The sequence below is a fragment of the Brachyhypopomus gauderio genome, chromosome 10, assembly GCF_052324685.1.
Source record: "Brachyhypopomus gauderio isolate BG-103 chromosome 10, BGAUD_0.2, whole genome shotgun sequence".
NCBI lineage: Eukaryota > Metazoa > Chordata > Actinopteri > Gymnotiformes > Hypopomidae > Brachyhypopomus > Brachyhypopomus gauderio.
Window position 1 is genome coordinate 7,241,353 of NC_135220.1, and position 24,130 is coordinate 7,265,482.

Here is a 24,130-nt window from a genome sequence, read left to right on the forward strand (position 1 = left end):
GAGGACAGTTCTTGGAAATCTGAAACGGTTTATAAGCCAGTCATCATCATGGGCTAAAGAATCATAATGGTCACAGAAAATGCACTCTTTGTGAATTCGGCCATTAGCAATATCTTCCAGTAATGCCAACGCTGCCATCTCCCAAGAACTCCAGTGCAACATTTTATGCATGTTTTTATAATATAGGCTAAGTGGAAACACGTTGAATGATTATTTCAGTAAGGCAGTGAAATTGTCTGATTAATTTACTGTTTAATTTTTTTATTTATTTACTTTATTTTACCCAATAAGGGCTTACTACAATGTGTGCGTGAAGGATATCTTAAAAGTTGTAGTTTCAATGCATCACCTCTAAGTGTCGTTAATTGACGAAAACACATTAGAAACATGCGTACACCAGAGGTGAAGGTGTCGTAGGTGTACGCACTTTCTCACATTCAAATCACATTTCGTACATCTGACCGTTTGCGTGAAACATAGCGTACACAATGTTTTTGTGCGTACGAACCGTTCGTACATGAGGCCCCAGATCTCCAAACGCACCGAAACAACACCTCTCTACGTCAACGGAGCAGAGGTTGAGAGCGTGGAGAGCTTTAAGTTTCTGGGGGTGCACATTTCTGTGGACCTCACCTGGGCTACCAAGACTGTACTTTCTTAGGAAGCTTCAACAAGCGCACCTCCCTTTACAGTTGCGGATCAATTTCTACAAGGCCACCATTGAAAGCCTTCTGACATACTGCTGCACAGTTTGGTTCACCAGCTGCACATCACAGGACAAGAAAGACATGCAGCGAGTGGTCAAAGAGGCAGAAAAAATCTTGGGCACCTCACTTAAATACAAATCCACACACACTGGAGCTTTTACTTTTCATTGTGGCATGTTTTCATCACATCAGTGTTTAAATCAATCTCTTGATTATTACATTTAAAGGAGGCATTAATGTCTGAAATACCGTATGGTGAAAAGCAATCTGTGCCGTGATTACATTTCGAGCTGTATTATATGCAATTCTGGCACAAATTCAGCGTTTTGGTTTTGAATGCAAATTTGTGTGTATTGTTTTTCAATAAAGAGATAAAGTGCATTGAAATGTAATGTAATAGTGCTTTTGCATTTCATTTTGGCACGTATTCTGCATGTTTGTATGGAAAAGCAATGCATTTTGTGGTTTGCATTTCCATTTTTGCCTAGTAGTGATTATTTTTCAAATTGGCACTGTTTCCTTTCCATACGAATCAGCGACTATTGCAGGTCACCCCTAGTGTACGTTTTTCTTAGTGTACTATGTTGTTTTGTGCTGTTCAATAAATGCAATTTTTACACAAACACCATGTCATTTGTGTCATGTCATATACCGATGACCCCACCCCAACCCCTGGCAAAAAAGATGTTCTCCTTTTCAGAAACCCAAATCTGTTCACCCCAATTTATATGAACGGCTTAAAAATCTGACATGCTACGTCGTTCAACGTATTGCCATTGTTGCATAATGTCCACATATGTGGACACTTGGTTTATGAGGTAAAAATCCTTAGATGTTAATGGGAAAACTTTTTTGTGTATTTTTAAATGTCAGACGTTAGCATTGTATACATATACTTAGTTAGCTAGCTAGTCGGACTTATCAATAACTAGCTAGGGTAGGTAGCTAGATGCTTATTTGTTTTATAAGGTTATTTGTTTTGTAAGTCCTTCCCCTTAAACCACCATACCCCAGGAGCAATGAAATTAGGAAATTCAAAAAACTGATTGGAATATTCTACTCTGGTACCTTTATAACTCCATGGAATGATTTTAACATCTACTATTTCATACAAACTGGCTTCTCCTCCTATTTTATTTTTTAAATTTTATTTATGTCCATGGCCTTTACAAAATTATCAAGCAGGCAAATTTGTTTATCACCATTACTATTTAAGCAATATAGAGAAAGAGATTGGAAATTTTGTTCAAATATCTGCTTCAGTACTTGATATTTATTTCACTACATGCTGATATTTAAATGTTAAAAATATGTAAAATTAACATCTGGTATACCATAAGTTGTAAGGTGATTTGTTCTTCTTAAGAAATAAGTCAACAATCACTGTATAAAAGAAATCCAGTACCAGCCTTGTAAAGGGACTAACTTCTGTACAAAATCATACAATATGCACTATGAAAAACAGTGAAAAGATCATATTCAGCCTCTACTCAGAAAAAAGAAACAAACAGAAAAGAGGTTTGTTTACAAGAACATTTCTCCCTAATTCAGGAAAAACCAGAATGACACACAAGCAGTCACCTTTATTTACACAAGGCTCTGATATCATCCAGGTGCCAATCTTACAGGCACTGTTCACACACTGGACTGCATGGTATTCTGAATGGAAGAGCTGCTACCCTGAATGTAGAGTCCCCTCTTAGCTCATGGAATGCCTGGACGTGTCCATGTCTAGTCTGTGCCTGAGGAGCTGGAGCTGTCGGACGAGGATGAGTGTGTATTGTTCTTCTTGTGCTTCTTCACGCGTTGCTTATGTTTCTCCTTCTTCTCCTTTTTGCTTTTCTTCTTGTGGCTTTTGTGTTTCTTCTTCTTCCTGCTCTTTTCTTCCTCCTCCTCCTCCTCTTCATCCATGGATGAGTAAGTCCTGAATAAACGTGAAGGAAACACAATCCATGAAAGACAAAAGAAAATGGTATACAGCTTATATTAATAAGAATAATATGGTTCAATATTAAGTGTGAGGCCAATGTACACCATGTTCATTCAGATTCATGATTAAAACTCACACTGAATATGAAGAATAAAGTAAAATAAGTCAACGTTAGACTTAACTACTGTAAAAGCACCTAAAAGGGGGGCTAGAAACCTCAATATCAGAAGAGGTCAGAGAATGGTTCTAGCAGACCTCTTGAGATAAAAGCTTCACCATTTTGACCAATAACGCCACGCGACAACAACAGCAGTAACTCAGTGGTACATGCACAATATTCTTCAGAGACAGTAAAAAAAAAAAAACCTACTAATGTACAGAGGTCACAAAAACAATCAATCTGCTATCATAGTTCTGCAAATGGACTATGATGTCTGCGGTATCCAGACTCAAAGCCTGCAATATAAATGCTAACAGACCAGTCTGCAGAATGTGCACTCAAACCTCAGTTTTGCTTTAATGAATTAGGAATCACAAGAAGTTATTATTGATTTGATGCCACAAAATTCTGTACAGCGAACACTCAGAACCTCAAGCTTGGCTTGACTCGAAACTCCATGTTTAAAGTGTCATGGATGACAAAGCTCCAGACTATTCTCCGTCTTGGCTCCAAGATGGTGGAACGATCTTCCATTAGCTGCTAGGACTGTAGTGTCTATTGCTATCTTCAAGCGTAGACTGAAGTGAACCAAGCTTCCCACCTGTTTGTTGTCCCACCCACCTGTTTGCTGAGTTCTTACCAGAGCACTAACTCAGCTGATACCACCGTTGTTCTTTAAATTGTATGTCTGTCTATGGTTATTTGTGCTTCTTGGCAAATGTCTAACAGTAGGTAATGAAATTGACTCCTGTAGTTTAGTAGTAGTCTGACTCAATGGTATCTTGAATTCTGGCATATCCATACTATTTCCTAGGATGAATTCTGTGATCGGATGCAAAGCACTTTGTGAGTCGCTCTGGATAAGAGCGTCTGCTAAATGTAAAATTACAAAGTATTTAATTCAACCAAATATAAGAAATTGTGTTTTGATCAAGCTATTATTGTTGTTTTTTTGTGGTGATAGCAGTACCATATTTCTATGATAAGTTTAATGTTTGTTTCCTAATACTGTCCAGAATCAAAACATATAAGGCAAAGCACTTATGGTAGCTATCTGAAACTGATAGGCCTCATAACACATGTGACTGTATGTGGTTCTGGAGACTGTAGGTGCTTCTGGCTTAAGCAGCAGAAAAGAAGCTGGAAAAAGCTTATTGATTAACTTTATTAAACATGTACCTCTTTTTTGCCTTCCGGTGGGATCTATCTTTACTTCTTTTCCTACATTTCTCTTTTCTTGAGTCGTTGTCAGAACCTGCAGGTGAAACGCATATCACATTCTCCATTAATCTCAGTGTCTGGACTCACTGTGCAGAGCCTTCATTTAAGTTCAGTTCCACTGCAAGGCTTTGAACTTTGAACACTTACTCCAGGTACTGAAAATTGCAGTACAACCTAAACATTACCATATTTTGAGACCCCCCCCCCCCCCCCATCTCCACTTTCACCCCCCCCATCCTCTCCCCCTCTCCTCTCCCAGGTTAGATGGGACTCCACCTTTGGAGCGGATGCTCCCACAGCTCTTCTCCTTACTGGCAGCTTCCTGTTGCTCGTCTTCACTCTCTTCAGTGCTGGTGCTGCTCACGTCCAACACAATGTCCTTCCTCGGATCCACGCGCACAAAATTACGACATTCAAATGTCAGGTGGCCCGCTGAGGACGATGCAGAAGAGATGGTTTCACATTGAAATGTGTCGAAGCTTGGTTCACTTGGCTCTTCACACACACAATATGCATTTAAGACATGTTATACCCAAAACATCCAATTAAAACATGTATTTACAGAATACCCATTTACAATACTCACGATAACCACATCTTTTGCAACCAGCTCGAACGTTTTCTTTACTCACACCTGTTCAAGGACAGTTATTAACAACAAAGCTGTCAACACAGAGACAAGAAATACTATTTTCTAACAAAATAACTAATTTGTACATAATCCAAACATGTCCTCCTATAGTTTCTATAACACGTTATTAGTCTTCTCGTATTTACATTGTGCCAGTACTAATTTGTTATTTATGCATCCAGAACAACAATTACAACGTTGCCAGGTCATTTCATTCAAAAGTATTTGTTTAGCTCTCTTTACAACAGGTGTCACCACAAAGTAGATTTATAAAGTTTTATAAAGAATCAATTAAAAGTACTGTAATAAATAAGCCAAAGGCGATAAGATCTAGGGAAAAAACTCCAGAGGCACCAAGGCCTCCCCCGGTCGACATCCGGTGGCAGTCTAACACCACAAAGGCGCCAAGTACACCAGTGTTGCAGGAACAAAAAGACCGAGTAAAAACATTACAACACAATATGATGTATTACAAATACGTTAAACGATAACATTACAATATCATGGCTAGCATAAAATCCATTTTTAAAAATCTAATTTCACAAGATCTTTTTTCGGAAACTGCATACGTAGCTATCGGTAATAATTCTGGCAAGTAGAAACAAGGTAGTTCAGTAGTCATGTCGGTGCGTCTGGGGGACAGACGTGTGAGGACATCAGTGTCCTCAGTGCCATGGACACTCCATATTAACTAGCTACTCTCAGGTTCCCTCTAGCGACCTGGCTAACTCATTAGTTACCTTAATAAACGTTCACAGACCAGTATAATATTAACCTCCTCAAAAAGTGAGGGCGTAATTAATGTTAGCTTTACAATTTATGTGTACCTGGAAGAGCCATCGCATCACTTTACGGAGATTTTGCAAGGAAAATGCTTGACTCGTAAACACAGCCACTTCCTTTAGCTTCGTGTGTATTTATTCCGTCTCCTAAATGAGTCCGATGAGAAACGTTCATGTCCTGCGGAGCCTTCATAAAAGTCCTCAAAGGACGCCATAACGGAAGGAGACCATATTGCTACAGATGCTTGGCTAAATTCGTATACGTTTTTACCAGTATCCATTCTACAACGTGCTAAAAGATAAAATATAATTTTTAAAGAGTTTACTGCAAACATTCAACATTAGTTCCATACATCTGAGACACTAGGAGGCAAGAGAACCAGTGATCACACAGAAGAAGTCCCACTGCTGTGGTACTGCTGCGCTCTCATATATCGATATCTTTGCTCGTTGCATTTTTAAAAAGGAATTTCGATTTCCGTGTCTCAATTTTTGGTACTTTGTTGATTCTGTTTTGTCGAAGGTTAATTTAGAGTAATAATCTCTCAACATGAGCAACATATACATCCAAGAGCCACCAACAAATGGAAAGGTTTGTGGCAGCAGTCGTACGTTAGCCTACGTTACATTTTACACTTTACTTCTGTGACATCTCTGTAATAACACAGCTGACAGGAATAATAAAATTGCCTTAGTTCATAATGTAGCTAATTAACTATATTGATTACCTAAGTTAGTACAAAAACCTTAAATTTTGAGTTAATGTTTTGGGGAAGGTAAAGTAATTTGACTGGATGCCATGTAAAATAAATGTTTTTCTAGTCTCCCACATATTTACTGTGTTTTTATTCTCCTTAAAGGTGTTAATTAAGACTTCAGCAGGTGACATCGATGTAGAGCTGTGGTCTAAAGAAGCACCCAAAGCATGTAGGAACTTCATTCAGTTATGCTTGGAAGGTAAAACTCCTGCTTCAACAGGAATGGAAACATATAAAAAATTAGAGTAATGCATAAGTCAGACATCTTCTATAACAATAAGTGAATGTCAGAGTGTTATTACTTGTGTAAGGTGAAACCCATGTTACTTGCTTTTGTCTTAGGTTACTATGATGGGACAATATTCCACCGTGTGGTGCCAGATTTTATTATTCAAGGGGGAGATCCTACTGGCACTGGGACCGGTGGAGAGTCTATCTATGGCCGACCTTTTAAGGTTAAAACACCGCCCTCTCTGTTTTTGGAATGTGTTGTAAATGTATTTAAAACAAAACCCCATCAATTATATCCATAATTATTATCCATCCATAATGTTTGTTATGACTCTGAGCTAATGCTCCATGAAATACATGTACACTGGAGTCCATCTGTGCCTAACGGAACTGATTTGAGAGGTACACACCTGTCTGTATGAGGTCTCATATTTGATTGTGTGTGTCAGAGGAAAAACCAAGTCATTGCGCAAGAAGAACTGTCTGTGGTGACAGTCTGGGGGAAGATTCAGGAGAATTTCTGCAGCATTGAGTGTCCAAGAGCATGGTAGCCTCCGTTATTCTCAAATGGACAAAGTTGTGAACCACCAGCAGTCTTCCTAGATATGGCTGACTGCTCAGACATAGTAATCAGGAATTATCAGGTTTTGGTCAGACAGGTAACTAAGGACCCAATGACCACCATGAACGAGATCATGATTGAATGGATGAGATGCAGAGTTCCTGTGGGAAGCTGGGAAGTCCCTATATCAGTCCAGCACTCCACTAGTGACGGCTTTATTGTACAGTTGCCAGACAGAAGCTATTCGTCACTAAGAGGCACATTGGAACCTGCTTTTAGTTTGTCAAAATGCATCTCAACAACTCTCATAAAATGAAAGGCAAGATTATCTGGTCTGATGGAGCAAAAATGAAAGACAATCTAAAGGCTAAATGTTTAAGATCTCAAGCTTGGGTGAAGGTTTATATTTCAACAAGACAACATACTGCCAAGAAAAGTGGTGGAAAATTGTGGAAAACCTGGAGTGGCCCAACTAGAGCCAGCAGAGCATTTCTACATGGCTAAAAGGGGTTAAAATAGCTAAGCGTGGCTAAGATACTGTAGCTAAAATGACTGTGCAGTGCCCTTCTGATTTTTAACAATTTTAATTAGAGGAATGAAAAATAAATCCTACAGAGACGTATGCCAAAGCTTGTCAATTCCTTTCCTATTTGTAGTATGTTTTTAATGGTGCATTTTGTATGCTTGTGGATGGTTGGAGTGGCTGTACAGCCTCAACACTTTTCCGTTCTTGTTGTATTTGTACGTGTTTTGCTCAGTAGGTTTGATGTGTATTTGTTTGTCTTTGTTCTGCCTGCATAGGATGAGTTTCATTCCAGATTACGCTTCAACAGAAGAGGTCTGGTTGCCATGGCAAACGCTGGACCACATGATAATGGGAGCCAGTTTTTCTTCACTCTGGGACGGGCTGATGAACTCAACAATAAACACACCATTTTTGGAAAGGTTTGTTGTGTATAGAGTCTACCTTCAGCCATGTAGATTTAGGTTACATCAACCATTTTACTCTGATAAGTGCATCAGTTAAACTGGTGTGTTAAAGTGATTACAGTTAATCTAGTATGTTAAGATGACCTTTGGAAAACGTGGAAAAGATGAGATTTAGCTGGTTGTTGGTTTCAGGTCACGGGTGACACGGTGTATAACATGCTGAGGTTATCAGAGGTGGACTGTGACGCTGACGAGCGGCCATCGAACCCACACAAGATCCGCTCCACAGAGGTACCGCCGGCTCTTCACAGAGATTACCGGGCCTTTAGCAGCTTATACTTTGATATCCTGCCACAGCAAACTTCCCAACTTCTCCCCCAACAGGTGCTACATTCTCCTTTCGATGACATCGTTCCGCGTGAAATAAAAGTGAGAAAAGACAAAGTCAAAGAGGAGGGAAAGAAGTCTCAATCCAGAGCAACAAAGTAAGGAGGGGCGTGTCTCAGGGCGCACTGTATCCCAGACAGGAGTGGTTTGAAAAACCTGCTCTTCTTAAATCTCAAAAACTTAAATCTTAACTTTTGAAACTGTTCCTAACCCTAACCCCGACACCGTGTCTGCTGTTCCTAACCCCGACACCGTGTCTGCTGTTCCTAACCCCGACACCGTGTCTGCTGTTCCTAACCCCGACACCGTGTCTGCTGTTCCTAACCCCGACACCGTGTCTGCTGTTCCTAACCCCGACACCGTGTCTGCTGTTCCTAACCCCGACACTGTCTGTTGACCCTGAGACTGTGTCTGTTATTTGCTCATACTTGTCACAGGACTCATCTAAAGACACTTTCTTTTCAGGAATTTTAGCCTGCTATCGTTTGGTGAGGAGGCGGAAGAGGAAGAGGAAGTAGTCAGTCAAGTTAGCCAGGTACTCTTTTACACTTCAGAAATGCCCATATATCAAGCGTGCTTGAAACCAGAAGCTGTTTATCTGTGACTCACTACAAAAGCATATTTGAAATTTGTTTTGAATATAGCCCAGATATAGTGCTATATAGTAACTACATAGTCAGAGACCTTTGACGTTTGCTCGTCTTCTGTCAAATAATTTTGTTTGGAGTGATGCCTGAAGCTCTGGGCTACAGCTGAAAAGTGCTCGAATTTTTCTGTTTGCAGACCATGAAAGGAAGAAGTAAAAGCAGTCATGACCTGCTGAAGGACGACCCCAAGCTGAGCTCCGTACCCGCTGTGGAGAGGTTGTCCCACCTGTGTTGCCGTAGTTGCTGCTTGCTGCCATTTGCTTCACACTCCATGGAAGCAGTATGGATATGAGTAGTGTTTGTATGGATATGAGTAATGTTTTGGCATTTCAGACATAAAACGAATGTGTTTCTTTGTCTCACACAGCAAAACAAGCCAAGGAGACGTTTCTGAGGTGTGGCCTTAATGATGTTTGGTTTGCTTCAGTTATTTCCAAATTAAGATTGAGAGAGATAGAAATGGAACTCTAACCATTCACAGCAATAATGAATTAGTCTGATTTTGCTGTGAATATTGGAATGTTGTAATTACATGTCAGACATTTTACAATAGAATATGATGCGTAATGATTGTACATTACTCTGGCAAAGCTAGTAAACACTTTTGTAACATGAGCCTCTCACTCAGATCTGTTTGTTTTTCTGTAATTTAACATTCTTCAACATGTGTGTTGCATCCTAACGTATTTCTGAGCCCTGCCCCTACATTCTTTGGAGATTTTTTTTCAGACTACAGATAGAAGAACCTGTTTTGATATGTTGTATCTGACTAAACATTTTGTATAGGGAGCTGACGAGGAAGAGGATAACAGTGATGACAGTGGTGATGATGTGGGTTCAGAGAAGGCTGAATTGCGAAAGCGCATCTCCCAGAAGCTGAAGACGGGGAGACCGGCGGTGGAGGAGAAGGACAATGCAGGAGAGGAGGGGGCGAAGAGGAGCAGCCGCAGGTAGAACACTCACTCAATACCCAACACCACCATTCATACCTCCCCCCCCCCCCCCCAACACCACCATTCATACCTCTCCCCCTCAACACCGCCATTCATACCTCTCCCCCCCAACACCGCCATTCATACCTCTCCCCCCCAACACCGCCATTCATACCTCTCCCCCCCAACACCGCCATTCATACCTCTCCCCCCAACACCGCCATTCATACCTCCCCCCCCCAACACCGCCATTCATACCTCTCCCCCCCCAACACCGCCATTCATACCTCTCCCCCCCCAACACCGCCATTCATACCTCTCCCCCCCCAACACCGCCATTCATACCCCCCCCAACACCGCCATTCATACCTCCCCCCCCCCCCCCCCCCCCCCCCAACACCGCCGTTCATACCACAACTCGGACCTCATTCCCAACTCAGACCTTTAACACTAAGCCTTCATGGTTTCTTCCTCTTATTTTGTGGTTTCTTTAATGTGTGTGTCTATATGGAGACATTTGGCAGCAACACTGGAATTTCCTACTAGTGTTTCCTACTACTTTGACACCAAAACATTGTTTGAACATTTAAGATGACATTTTTTCACTGTATGTTCCTGGAAATATTTTCCCACCACTATCCTGCAGGTGGCAGCATTGCAGTGAGCAGTAAACAAGGCATAGTTCTTTGTCTTTAGGAGGAAAATAAGTAATAGAATTGCAGTCAGGTAAGGGATAGCAGTTTGCTAATATGTGAATACAGTACGAAACATTTTTGTATTTAATATTTGTAATAATTTGTAATAATTATGATAACATTATACTCGTGATTGTTTAAGATGTCAGAACTGCCAGGATCGGCTTCCAGGTTAGGGATTGTTGGAAATGGCTAAGAGTGTTTCATCCAGAGAGTAGCTAATGGAAGATCGTTCCACCATCTTGGAGCCAGGACAGAGAATAGTCTTGAGTTTTGTCTTCCGTGAGATTTTAAGACTTTAAGAGACCCTGATTGAGATTAAGAGTGCTCATGGTATGAATCTGTCTTTGACCATGGACATTATGTAGCGAGGGGCTAGTCCATTTTTGACTTGGTAGGCAAGCATCCAGGTTTTATATCTGACGTGTCCTGCTACTAGAAGCCAGTGAAGAGAGCATAGCAGAGGAGTCACAAGTGAAAACTTGGGGAGATTGAAGACCAGTCATGCTGCAGCATTCTGAATTAGTTGTAGAAGTCTGATGACCCATAGAGGAAGAACCACAAGTAGGGAGTTACATTAGTCCAGCTTTGAAATGACTAGAGACTTCACAAGCACCTGGGTAGCTCCCTGTGAAAGAAAGGGTCGTATTCACCATATGTTGCAGAGATGAAATCTGCCTTCATTTACATTTGACATTTTTATGGCATTTGGCAGATGCCCTTATTCAGAGCGACTTACATTTTTATCTCATTTTTTATACAAGTGAGCAATTGAGGATTAAGGGCCTTGCTCAGGGGCACCTCAGTCATGGCCTCAGGTCTGGGAATCGAACCCATGACCCTCCGGTCACAAGACCAGTTCCCTAACCGGCACGATTGCCCTTCACTCTCCTCTTTCACATATATATACAAATATAAATATTAAATAACTATACCCTATGTATATTAGTCTAACCCCCCAAAAGATCACTACCGTCAGTCAGCAACATCACCATCAGCAACACAGCTGTGAGTAACATCACTGCCAATAACAGTGAAAGTGGTGTTGAAGTGTAGGAGGTGGTGTTGAAGTATGTGTACAAGGTGGTATTAAAGTGTGAAGGTGTTAGTGCTGGGTGATAAAACGATATCAATTTGTTTCACAATACATTTTTCCTCAATGACGATGATGAGTTTGGGCAATAGAATTCATTAAACCTTCGTTTCCATTTCCCGTCTTAAGTAGCGCTGCCAACGGAAGCAATCTGATGATGTAGTACACTGTCAGGCGGCATGTTGAATTGCATGCTACGGTGGCCCTGAAAGCCCATCACACTGCAAAAGCAAAATGCGCCATAAAAGCAAAACGCGCTGCAAATTCATCAAAATGACAACGCGTACGCTACATTTCAGAACTGCACTGCATATTCAGAAACGCTGCAAATCCAGTGATGACACAAGAGAAGTGTTTCTGGACTAATAATTTTATACAGGGACTCTGTAGGGTTTTAGCCATAAACAACAATTTTGTCATACAGTTTCTCATTATGTTGAACGACACTTAATTAATAAAGCGGCTACACTTACAGTTGTGATCAAATTTATTCAACCCCCACTGAAATAAAGTGTTTTGGCCAGTTTGACATTGAATTTGATCCTATCAGTCATCTTATTTACAATTATATCAAAGAGGCACTTATAAATTAGACAAACATAACATAATATTTATGATGGAATAACCACAAATGTCTTTACTGTGCTCACATCATTATCAGTTTTATTCAACCCCCTAGTGACATTATTTTTTAGTACTTAGTACAACATCCTTTTCCAGTTATGACAGCTTTCAAGCGTGAAGCATAGCTTGACACAAGTGTCTTGCAGCGACCTATGGGTATCTTAGCCCATTCTTCATGGGCAAAAGCCTCCAGTTCAGTCACATTCTTAGGCTTGCGCACTGCAACTGCCTTCTTTAGGTCCCACCAGAGGTTCTCAATTGGATTTAAGTCTGGTGATTGCGATGGCCACTCTAGAATGTTCCAGCCTTTCATGTTCAACCATGCTCTAGTGGACTTGGATGTGTGCTTCGGATCATTGTCCTGTTGGAAGGTCCAACGTCTCCCAAGCCACAGGTTTGTGACTGACTCCATCACATTTTCCTCCAAGATCTCCTGGTACTGAAGGGAATTCATGGTACCCTGCACACGTTGAAGCTTTCCTGTACCATTAGAAGCAAAACAGCCCCAAAGCATAATTGACCCCCCGCCATGCTTCACAGTAGGCAAGGTGTTCTTTTGTTCATAAGCCTGGTTCTTCCTTCTCCAAACATAGCGCTGGTCCATTGTCCCAAACAGTTCTAATTTAGTTTCATCTGACCACAGTACACTGTCCCAAAACCTTTGTGGCTTGTCCACATGACTTTTGGCATACTGCAGTCGACTTTTCTTGTTCTTTGGAGTCAGCAAGGGGGTGCGTCTGGGCGTTCTGGCATGGAGGTCTTCGTTATGCAGTGCGCGCCTTATTGTCTGAGCTGAAACTTCAGTGCCCACATCTGACAGGTCTTTTTTCAGTTCCTTAGCAGTCACGCGGGGATTTTTTTCCACATTACGCTTCAGGTAGCGCACAGCAGTCGCGGTCAGGATCTTCTTTCTGCCACGACCAGGTAACGTTTCCACTGTGCCCTTTAACTTGAACTTGCGAATGATACTTCCGATAGTGTCTCTTGGAATATTTAACAACTTCGCAATCTTTTTATATCCATTGCCATTCTTGTGAAGAGCAATAACCTCTTCTCTTGTCTTCTGGGACCATTCTCTTGCCTTCACCATGCTTGGAAACACACCAGTAGATGTCTAGAAGGAGCTGAGTATCACAGTCCTTTTAAATCTGCCTAATTGGTGCTTATCATGCTTGATTGCTGCTCGTTGACATCCACAGATGTTTTCAATACCTGATGGAAAACACTGGAATGAACCTCTGTTCTTAGGAGTGGTAGTCGTTAAGGGGTTGAATAATTGTGTCAATGAAGAAATCACAAAAAGGCCATTTAATACTTTATGACAAAAAAAATTGATGCTATCTTAGTTGCATTTAGTTCTTTAACAAGTCCTTGTAAGATTTCATTATGAACACAATTACAAATGTGCACTGAATTCCATAAAACCCTTCGCAGCATTGGGGGTTGAATAAATTTGATCACAACTGTAATAGAGCTTTACTACTTAAGTCCCCTAGCCTGCTATTTAGATTGTGTTAAATGGGATTTTTTTATCAGGGATTTTAATTTCTCTCTAAATACCTAGCTAACTAGCTACATTTAAAGAGCATTTAGCTTACCTGGGACATAGTGATATCATGAGTAAAATAAATGATGCAGTATGTCTAAAAACGAGTCCACAAAATAGACTAAACATAACCTGGTCAGATGAAGGGAATAACACTATAGGTTTTTAACTACAGTATCTCGTTACATAGAACTGGACTAAAGTAGTAAAGCTCTTTAAATGTAGCTAGCTAGGTAGGTAATTAAGCTTTAAAATGTGTATGCCTTAGTTTTCGTCTAATACATGGGTAGCTGCTCTTAAAGATCTTTACTCATGTATTTAATCCTTAAGGTTTTTAAGCCTTAGTTTTCATCTAAACAGCTAGTTATCTAGCTAGCTATATTTAAAAAGCATTATTGACTCCTGTTGTGCCAAATTCTAACTCCTAGACAGAATCCAACTAGCCTCATTTGCACGCAAATAAAGATGCTACAGATGTTATTTGGATCAAAATGAAACCCTTTATTAAAAGGGTTAATATAAAAAGGGTTATATTATAAAAAAAAACCCTTGTTGAATGTAGAAATATGCTTTATGTGGAATAGCTTACACATCCAGAAAAGTCACCAAAATAAATACATTAACCAGACATTTCAGTCCTGTGTGTTACAGGGATTATAACTTGGTTCACTGAGCACTTAAGTTTTGTCTAGATAATTAGACATAATAAGGGAATATTTGGCAAAAACCGTATTCATAAAGAAATAATTTAGGTTGTCCGTAAAATGTACAAGATGTAAGGTTGACAGTAATGACGAGGAACAAGGTAATACTGCGAAGTCCCGTGGTCAGAGGTGAACTTCGGTATAGCCAGTGTGTTACTGCTCCAGGCCTGAGAATTAAAAAATATATGTAAAGTGTTTTCATAATTCTTGGCATGAAAGACCTTCGATCCCCAAGAATGCTACGGTAACAAGCAAATCTTTGGTACATTTACATTTTATTAAAAACATTTAAACACCCACAAATCAGTGTCTTTGTTTGGATATAGATAATGCTATGCCATTTGCTATGATGAATAATTAAAGATTACCCCTTATTTATGCATAGAAACAACAGAAATCGCTAATGTCATCTGTAGCATATTTATATATGTGCAAACGAGGGGAGTCGGATTCTGCCGAGTAGTCGGAATTCGGAACAGCGCTGTTCACCGTGATGAGAGACTCTTTGTATGGGGATTTATGATCCACTGACAGTGACGCTCAATCAGATCACTGACATTCTGTTCATTCCCTTACCCGTGTGTCTGCCCCTCATTTACAACTTTTCTTTCTCTCTCTTCTTATTAAATTTTGGAACTCTTTCCTGACACCCGTGTGTTGTGAATCTGTTAACACACTGCAGACTGAACAAATTTATAATGCTGTTTATGAACCCTGATGGCTATGATCTATGTCTGAAGACGATATCAAAACCTTTACACTGTATAACAACTCTTATGAATAACAATCTGCAGGTTTTTATCCAGAAACAAGAGTTGTTATAGTTGTGTTCATTTCTCATTTAAAATATAAAGGAAATAATGCTTTGATTAGATGTGTGCAGTGTTGTAGGTGGTGTTGAAAGTGTAGAGAACCATAGATGTAAATGATGACTCTGTCTAGTAAATTTTGGTTGTTTTATTGTGTGAGGTCTGACTCTTCTTTTATCCCTCCTCTTCTTTTGTCTGTGAAAGATGTGGTCATATGTGAATACATCAGTGTATGAGAACCTTTTAAATCCTAAAGCCTCATTTAACCCTCAGGGACGATATATGCAAGAATGCCATACTCATTCCATTCTACATGACATGCTCAGCAGAGTAAATCATTACAAGCAGCTGAGATCTGTTGGGGCTTGTGTACATGGAGCAGTTGTTCAGTGCATGCTGTCTTTAGGGGACGGTGGTTGGGGTGTGCTCTTTAGGGGACGATGGTTGGGGTGCGCTCTTTAGGGGACGATGGTTGGGGTGCTCTCTTTAGGGGACGATGGTTGGGGTGCTCTCTTTAGTGGACGATGGTTGGGGTGCTCTCTTTAGGGGACGATGGTTGGGGTGCTCTCATTAGGGGACGATGGTTGGGGTGCTCTCTTTAGTGGACGATGGTTGAGGTGCGCTCTTCAGGGGACGATGGTTGGGGTGCTCTCTTTAGGGGACGATGGTTGGGGTGCGCTCTTTAGGGGACGATGGTTGGGGTGCTCTCATTAGGGGACAATGGTTGGGGTGCGCTCTTTAGGGGATTTAAGGATGAGACTTTACTGATAATTTTATGGGTTTTATTGAACTTCTCCTTGAATCCCTATTGCCAACAATTTCTGTAACCATGTGATCACAGTAACCATTTAATCACCATAACCATGCAATCACCGTAAGAGCTGAAACACATACAAGACGTAACAGCTAAACTTGCTGCCTTATATTTATGCAAAACGAACACATATACATACAAATACTAAAATATTTCAGCTGTTTTATCTAACAAACCTTTTACCTCTTCGGAGGGGCTGCCAGTATAAAGTGCAACCTTAGCGAGTCTCCATACCCATTTTTATGTTCGTACGTGAGCCAGCAAGTTAACTGCGCTAAACAGGAAGTAAACATTCAAAATAAAAGTGCTTCGGTTAAGACAGAAAGTTAACAGTTTCAATACCAATTATTTCATAATAAAATACATTCGCTTCAGCTTTAACAAAATATACAATATATGGGGGTTATTTACATAGTTTGTCTTTCTCTTGAAAAATGTGTTATGAATTGGCTTTTAAACTGAATTTGAGGTTTGACTCCCCATCTATTTGTGTAAATACTTTTGTTGTGCCAGAGTGACATGTGTCGGCCTCCAGCGTGCTGCTCTGGAGGAGCCTTTCATGACTAGTGACTGGTTTGACCAGTGACTGGTGTAAGATAGTCACACAGTCAGCCTGCAGAGAGCACTGTACAGTCACTTGAACCAAAGACCCTGCGGCACATGCCTCGAATGGACCACGGTATTAGATACGGCTTCCCTTTATGGAAATGAGACATTGGTCCCTGGAGTGCATGTCTGCAGTTAGCTGAACAAGCTTTCTGTGGATCAGTTTCAGTGCGAATCCACATTAGAACGGGAAGGTGCAGTGATGTGAGCGACTTTGAGCAAGGCGTGGTCGTCAGTGCTGGACCAGACAGGGCCAGCTTCTCAAATACTGCCACGCTTGTGGAGTTTTCTCCTGAAGCATTGTGTAGAGTGCATATCCTGTGACAAACTAATTAATGAACAGGATCAGAGGAGGATGGCAGGAGTTATCCTGACAACAGGAGGTTCACAGTGACACAAACTGCTGCTGAATCCAACCGACATGTTTCAACTCTGCGTTCCTTAGTTTGACTGGCACAACCATTTTGAGTCTACCATGATGAAGCTCACTGTGGCAGCTCTGATGAAATACTAGAGTGTCACCACACTGATAAAGTGTTATTTTGGAATTTTTTTTATAATTTTATAAGTGCAATTTATGGCATGCTTATTTTTATCTTGTCTGTAAACGTGTTTTTTCTTTATTGTGTCATACATATAAGTTGTGGCTCAAAGTTTGAGTCTGGTGGTCCTTTGTTTACAAACGGTGATCTTCACAGCGATGAAAAGATCCGTGCAGGGGTGGGCAATTAATTTTTACAGGGGGCCATACCAACAATAACTTGAACTTAGTTCTACTCAACTTTCTTCCATTCTAAAATGCACCAAATTATGTATTTTGAATAGTTGGTACTGGTAAAACTATTCTGTAAATATGTATAATTAGGATATATGAAATTGTGGTGTAGAGGTCAAATACGAAAACACAATGATTGAATCAGTGCAATACATTTTTAACTTCATCATTCATTTCCACAATGACAAATTCCCAGTGATGTCCTCAACCCGCCTCGTTATGGTGCGTCGGGAAAGTGACGTTCTCAAACGCGGCCTTTTTCTCCAGACATATCAGTGCAACAGAGTCCAATAAGCACTCCTTAATGAACTCGCAATCAGAAAACGCCTTACTTTTTCTGGCGATTTTGTGAGAAATTACATAACTTGTGCTAATGGCTGCATCTTTGGTGGTGTGAAGTTTGGTAAAAAGGCCTTGTTGGGTTTGCAGTTTTGCTAGCAACACATCAGACTCCTTTGCGCGCTCTTCGTCAGTCAAATTTTTGTATTTCTCCTCATGCTTGGTGGTGTAGCGACGATTCAAATTATAATCTTTCAACACAGCGACCTGTGTACCACAAATTAAGCACACAGCGTTACCTTTTATTTCTGTAAAGAAATACCTGGCAGTCCATGTCTTTTAAAAAATGCGGCATTCCTTGTCAACTTTTCTTTTTTTAGCGTGAGCTGACATCTTGGGGTAATCTAACAAGCATCAATTGTTGCTGTTCACCTACTGTGGTCTTACTACACGCACACGCATGTACGTCCACACGGAAGTAACATGAACGTAGCGCTTTCAAAATAAAAGCGGCACAGTTGTATTGCATGCACGACATAGATATTTGTTTAATTTATGTTATAATTTATGATTGGCCTCTTGTGGGCCGGACAGGGACGCACAAAGGGCCGGATGTGGCCTGCAGGCCGTGGTTTGCCCAGGTCTGCGTTAGAGGATCAGAACACATGAAGTTTCTCTTTCTCTGGTTTCGGCTCTGGGGTTTACACCTCAGTCTATGTGTCTGAGCAAGCATACATCCTGTTCTGGTCACAATAGCATCTCCAGTCGTAACAGTGGGCACTTTTGATGGTCTGAAATCCCACGTGACGAGACAGTCCCCTCATGGACATGCACCCGGTTCGACTGCTGATTGGCGGCTGCCTGCCCAGATTATCTTCCAAGCATAATAAACGTGCTCTTTCACTTGTGTGTAATGAAGTAATGGCCTGACCCTCAGTGCCCTGCTGTTTTGACTGACAGCATGCGAAATGCAGGCAGACCATAGTATATTAAACACGAGCATAGTGTTTGGCTACAAGGACTGTAACCCAACACAGTGGTTTGTCTTGGCAGGGCTTCAAAGGCTTGCCTGGTGTGCGACAAAGGGCTTCATTCTTCTAGCCATAAGCTGCTTTCCAGTGAGGCTCTCAAGGACTTGTAGGTGCAGTGAGCACTTTGGTGGCTGCTGGGCTCCTGGAGGGGAAGCACAGACTGCTAGGGGGAGGAGGTGGAGATAGGGAGGGGGTTGGATCAGGAGGTGGAGATAGGGAGGGGGGTGGATCGGGAGGTGGAGATTGGGAGGGGGTTGATCGGGAGGTGGAGATTGGGAGGGGGGTGGATCGGGAGGTGGAGATTGGGAGGGGGTTGATCGGGAGGTGGAGATAGGGAGGGGGTTGATCGGGAGGTGGAGATAGGGAGGGGGTTGATCGGGAGGTGGAGATTGGGAGGGGGGTGGATCGGGAGGTGGAGATTGGGAGGGGGTTGGATCGGGAGGTGGAGATTGGGAGGGGGGTGGATCGGAAGGTGCTAGATTGAAGGGAGGGGTGGATCGGGAGGTGGAAGTTGGGCGGGGCAGGGAGAGGAGGTGGAGATCGGGAAGGGGGTGATCGGGAGGTGGAGATCGGAAGAGGGAGGGAGAGAAGGTGGAGTCTGGAGAGGAGGCGGAGATTGGGCCTGAAACTGGGTAGGATTGACTGCTCTTAGGCCAGTTAAGCTGGTGTTCCCAGCCTGTTTTGAACTGGGCACTCTAGCTGCCAGTGAGGCCTCACAAAGAGAATTCCTTCAATGAGTTTTCCAGGATAGCAAAGCTAAGATAGAGATAGAGCTAAAACTTAATAGTTTTAATAATCAAAAATGGATTACATACTCACAGAGAAACGTGTATATTTATATAAATGTATATGTATACATATATAAAATATTTATGTGAAAAGCAGTCTGAAAAATCTTTTGTCTATTGTTTCTGAAAAGAGGTAAACACTTCATGTTGTGAGATGGAGTCCCAGAGCCACACATGCAATCGCTGCCTGTTTGGCTGGTACCAGTGGACCAGGAATGAGGACTCTGTGTGTTTCTACCTGGCACTGTGATATGGTGTTACTGCTACTGCCGGCAGGCTATTGTTGACCTGGGATGGTGTGCTTACATCATGTCTGCATGTGCCACTGGTACTTTAAACTGCAGCTGTTCTCATTCATAGCATGTCTGATTTTTCTCTGATGGCATGTCTGATTCTTGTCTGATTGGCATGTATGATACTTGTGCAACTGGTGTTTTGCTTTACAACTGCTGTTATTAATGATGCAGCCTATAATTTTGATTTATGAAGGTTTGAGTTGGCTTGTCCATCCTTTACCACAAGAACACCCGCTTGAGGTCTAATCTGCAGTGTAACATCCTCTTTTCCAGTGTCAATCTAGTTGGCTTAGTCCAGCAAATTATGTTCTTGGACATCTGACCATTACCTTGATCTTGGATAAAGCCTGGAACCCAACTCTGCAGAAGGTTGGATCTCCCAGAGCTGCTTGAACACCATTGGTTTGCATCTTTGCTGTAGTGTAACTGTTGTAAGGGGGCCATTTAGGTGCAGTTGGAGAGCCCTCACTCCTTGGTAGGAGCCCATGTTTAATGCTGTAATTCTTTCCCTGTCATCTGAAGGCCTCCCCTAGTCTTGCATTAACCTGCAAGTCAGTCATTGGAAACACCAGCTTGCACAAAAGTTTTGGATTAAGGGGCCAACTGATTTTAATAAGCCTACGGTAATCTTAAGTAGAATTCTGTTTTTGTACACCTCTCTGTAGGGCACAATGCCAGTGAAATTCCTATAGCTTCTCAACAGCGCCTCTCTAGTGGCTGTCCAAACACCCATTTAAGTTACCCAGGCAGTTTCTCCTGGATCTGGTGGAAGAGCTGCAAATTGGCATCACCTGTCACTTGGCATCTGTCATAATCCAAAGCTTCCCTGACCTCTCAATGGAAGATGGCCTAGATCAAGAAAAAAACCCCAAACCTGACTACCTTTATTTATTTATATAGCTTTGATATGGAAGCCCAATGGAGACTCATAATCCAGTTCTTGGCTGCTATGCTGTGTGTGGTCTGGACCTGGTTTATGGATCTCAAGACTGTGTTTAAAAAAAATTATTGATAAAGGCTCTTTTTTAAAATAGCCAAACTTACCAGAAGACTTAAAAATAAATGTACACATTTCAAGGTCTATTTTTAAGCAAGCACTGGTTCATACTAATCACACAATCACATTTGCTTTATTTTAAATGACTTTATTTTAAGCTTTATAAAAAACGTCAGTCTTCAGTTTACACTGGAAAGAATTTGGTGCCTGAAGGAGTGGACTGGCCAAGAAGCTCATTATGGTTTAAGATCTAATGGCTCTGAAATCTATTTTTTAGTCTGGAGTCACTGATAATTATTGGGTTACAGTGTACTCCGTGAAAGTTCTGCGCACTTTCTAAGAGGAAATATCTCACAGTAATACATTTCCAAACAAACCCCTCTTATGTTCAGTGCTAATAAGGGTGAAGACCCGTCTGGCTTTAACCTGCCAGTAACCCTGTGCACTAAATCACAGATCTGTTGCTTGGTCATGAGCTGTTGAATGTGGAACGTGTGCCTCATGGTCAAATCAGAACTGAAATCTCTGAAGCTACACTGTGGTCTGCATGTGGCTCCATTACAGGTGGAGTTTCAGGTAGAGGAACATCTGGTCATGAATTGTAGCTTCACAGGCATTTCGAAGAGAGCTTTTAAAATAAAGAAATAAATGTTGTACTATTCGGAGGTTGATGTTTGGAACCTTCATCAACTGAGATCAAGTCTTTCTTATTTTTACTCTTGTACATTTTTTGGTTATTGTTACTTTCTTATAATTTGCTTCATTCAACACAGGATGTAAAAGTCTTCAGTAGGGGTGGGTATCACCACTGATTTCCCATTTCGATTCGATTTCGATTCACAAGGTCCCGATTCAATTCGATTTTCGATTCGATCCGATTCAATATCGATTCTTGTCGGTACATTTCAGTTACAATAAAAAGTGTAGTTTGAATGTATTAAGATATTAGTGTTTATACTGTGAACAACAGTTACATTCTTTTTTTAATTAATAATCAATTAATGCACACTTCCACAAAGCTCCTGTACTAGAAAAGGCATTGAAAGCGGTTTTGAACAGCCTTTTAAAGTGCAAATTAAGTTTTTTTTTTTTACATGTAACAAAAACATTTATGAACATAGTTCTGAATATTGTAAACATTAAGGTCCAAAAAACTAAGATTTATTCATGACTGCTTTTTGACATCTTGGAGATTGTCAAATTTTTCTGCAAGAAAAGGAGCTGAACAACATGTTGAGGAGTGAGACAGCTCCTTTGTGCAGTAACAATATTGCCAACTGTTGAGAAAACTTCACAGCTTTATACTTGACGCGTCGCGACCGGCGTGAGGGTCCGCGCGCCGAAAACTACGTAATCGCGGTGGCTCCGCGCGCTGTCGATTCGCGAGCTCGTGCACCTCTCGAATTTTGTAACTTTGCGCGCGCCGCGCTTCAGCGCAATGAACAAAGTCATGTTTGCAGGATTTACAAGGATGCAAGGTTGCATACACCTTTATAAGGTGCAATTCAAGCACTTCGGTTATTTTTTTTGCACGGGGAGAACTTGTAGATAGTTTAATCGCAAATGCCTTCTCTAGTAGAGTTTGTTTGGTTTCTGGCGTTTTTTGAATATCAGGATGGTGTCGCGTTAAATGATTTCTCAGATTTGCGGTATTCCCACAATATTTCACTTCCATGTTGCACAGTTTACACACGGCTCTGCTTTTATCCAACTCTTCCCTACCATCATGGTTTCTGAATCCAAAATGTAACCATACATCTGCAGGGTTTCCAACTTTTCAAGATCGCTTGGAGTGAGATTTGAACCTGGAGGGGGTGGCGGTGTAAAATGGACACAAATTAAGTATTATATCGCGATCGATCGATCGTCAGTGGTTGGCGCCAGAGCGAACTAGTAACAGGGTTCGTACGGTCATGAAAAACCTGGAAAAGTTATGGAATTTGAAAATAGCAATTTCCAGGCCTGGATAAGTTTTGGAAAAACTAAAAATACTCAAATGTTTTGGAAAAGTCATGGAAATTTGCTTGACACAATAAATATATGTCGTTCCGATAACCGGAAGAAAAAATAAACATATATAATATAGCCATGTTTTTTCTTTGTGCGGACCACTAACGTAACTTCACAGGTTAGTGCGCTACGTTAGCGTTGGACTCCAAGCGGAGCTGTAGATTGTACTTTGATGACGTGTAAATCAGCGTAATGCTGGTAAATGCCGATTCAACTATGGCTGCTTCAGTTGGACAAATACAAGCTATGGCTTGAGAAAGACAAGGACACGGGGCATGCAAAATGTGCACTGTGTGGTTAACCAACTGGTTAACGTTGGGGTTAGAGACTGAAAAGTCCGACGCAAAGCAGTTTTCGTCGTTAAGCACGAACCTAGATTTAGACACGCCTTGATCGTAAACACAGAATAGAAAAAAACTAACAATGTTCTCGTGCGTACAGCGTGAGAAAGAGCGACCGCGTTGCCGAGATGGACTGCGGTGGAGGCTGCGCTGCTTCAGCTTATCGTACACAACACTACACAACACAACACTCCACTACACTCCACAACACTCCACAGAGCTGCCACTGCACCTCCACGCACCGCGCGAAATTAAGAAAAGTCGGTCGTAACTCCGTCCGTCGTTAACCAGACCCGTCGGTAAAAGGGAACTCACCGGCTTTTAGCCCGGATACGGCTTATAGCTACAACATTTTCCATTAAAAAAAACTTAGATGCGGCTTATATTGATATTGAAAATACGGTAAATGTTTATTTTTTCAATTAAACCATGTGTCTTTTCATTAATTGATGATATACTGTGGAATTTTAGCCTGGATTTTTTCTTATTTTTCGTGTCTACACATATGTTTAGAGAATGTACAGTCATTGAAATTTGTCTGAAAGTCATGGAAAAGTCATGGAAAAGTCATGGAAATTAGTTGTCAAAAAAGTGTATGAACCCTGTAGTAACTCATTGAATCATAGATGTGGATCAGAGGTACATTTTTTTTTTTACTCTTGCTGCAGCCTTGCTTAACTGATCACCCAGCCAAGTGGCGGTGCTCGAGAAAAAAAAGGATGATCTCGCGAGATAAAACGCGAGACGTTAAAACGGTACGCATATGTGGGGAAAATTGGCTAATTCTAAAGATCGATCTCAGGTTTCATAAATCAATATCGAATCATTCAAATGAAGATCGATT

General features: G+C 41.2%; 2 protein-coding genes across 3 annotated transcripts in view; one reads left to right on the top strand and one right to left on the bottom strand.

Moving 5' to 3' along the window:
• Positions 1-1,960: 1,960 nt before the first annotated feature.
• On the bottom strand, positions 1,961-5,655 carry srek1ip1 (SREK1-interacting protein 1). Of its 2 annotated transcripts, none has more exons than XM_077019116.1 (5): positions 5,477-5,655; positions 4,605-4,652; positions 4,331-4,450; positions 3,977-4,052; positions 1,961-2,631 (listed from the first exon to the last, which is right to left on the bottom strand). In XM_077019116.1, the coding sequence occupies exons 1-5, from the start codon at positions 5,487-5,489 to the stop codon at positions 2,439-2,441; spliced, it is 450 nt and encodes a 149-aa protein (XP_076875231.1). In that variant the 5' UTR covers positions 5,490-5,655; the 3' UTR covers positions 1,961-2,438. The 2 variants fall into 2 exon arrangements, with proteins under 2 accessions (XP_076875231.1, XP_076875230.1); XM_077019115.1 differs by having other exon boundaries at positions 4,295-4,450.
• The window catches only part of cwc27 (CWC27 spliceosome associated cyclophilin), a 52,260-nt gene continuing 33,755 nt past the window's right edge, over positions 5,626-24,130 (top strand). The window contains exons 1-11 of the mRNA XM_077019114.1: positions 5,626-5,844; positions 5,955-6,023; positions 6,292-6,388; positions 6,532-6,644; positions 7,784-7,927; positions 8,105-8,203; positions 8,297-8,397; positions 8,765-8,834; positions 9,083-9,162; positions 9,314-9,341; positions 9,733-9,896. Coding sequence (XP_076875229.1) covers positions 5,982-6,023; positions 6,292-6,388; positions 6,532-6,644; positions 7,784-7,927; positions 8,105-8,203; positions 8,297-8,397; positions 8,765-8,834; positions 9,083-9,162; positions 9,314-9,341; positions 9,733-9,896 — 938 coding nt within the window. The 5' untranslated portion in view covers positions 5,626-5,844; positions 5,955-5,981. The remainder of the gene's footprint in view (positions 5,845-5,954; positions 6,024-6,291; positions 6,389-6,531; positions 6,645-7,783; positions 7,928-8,104; positions 8,204-8,296; positions 8,398-8,764; positions 8,835-9,082; positions 9,163-9,313; positions 9,342-9,732; positions 9,897-24,130) is intronic.

Excerpts from the sequence above, each read along its gene's own strand:
- srek1ip1 (XM_077019115.1), bottom strand. Across the intron at positions 4,451-4,604 it reads TTGCAAAAGATGTGGTTATC|CGGGCCACCTGACATTTGAA; the intron begins GTGAGTATTGTA and ends CATCGTCCTCAG. Across the intron at positions 4,053-4,294 it reads TGGGAGCATCCGCTCCAAAG|GTTCTGACAACGACTCAAGA; the intron begins GTGGAGTCCCAT and ends TTTCACCTGCAG.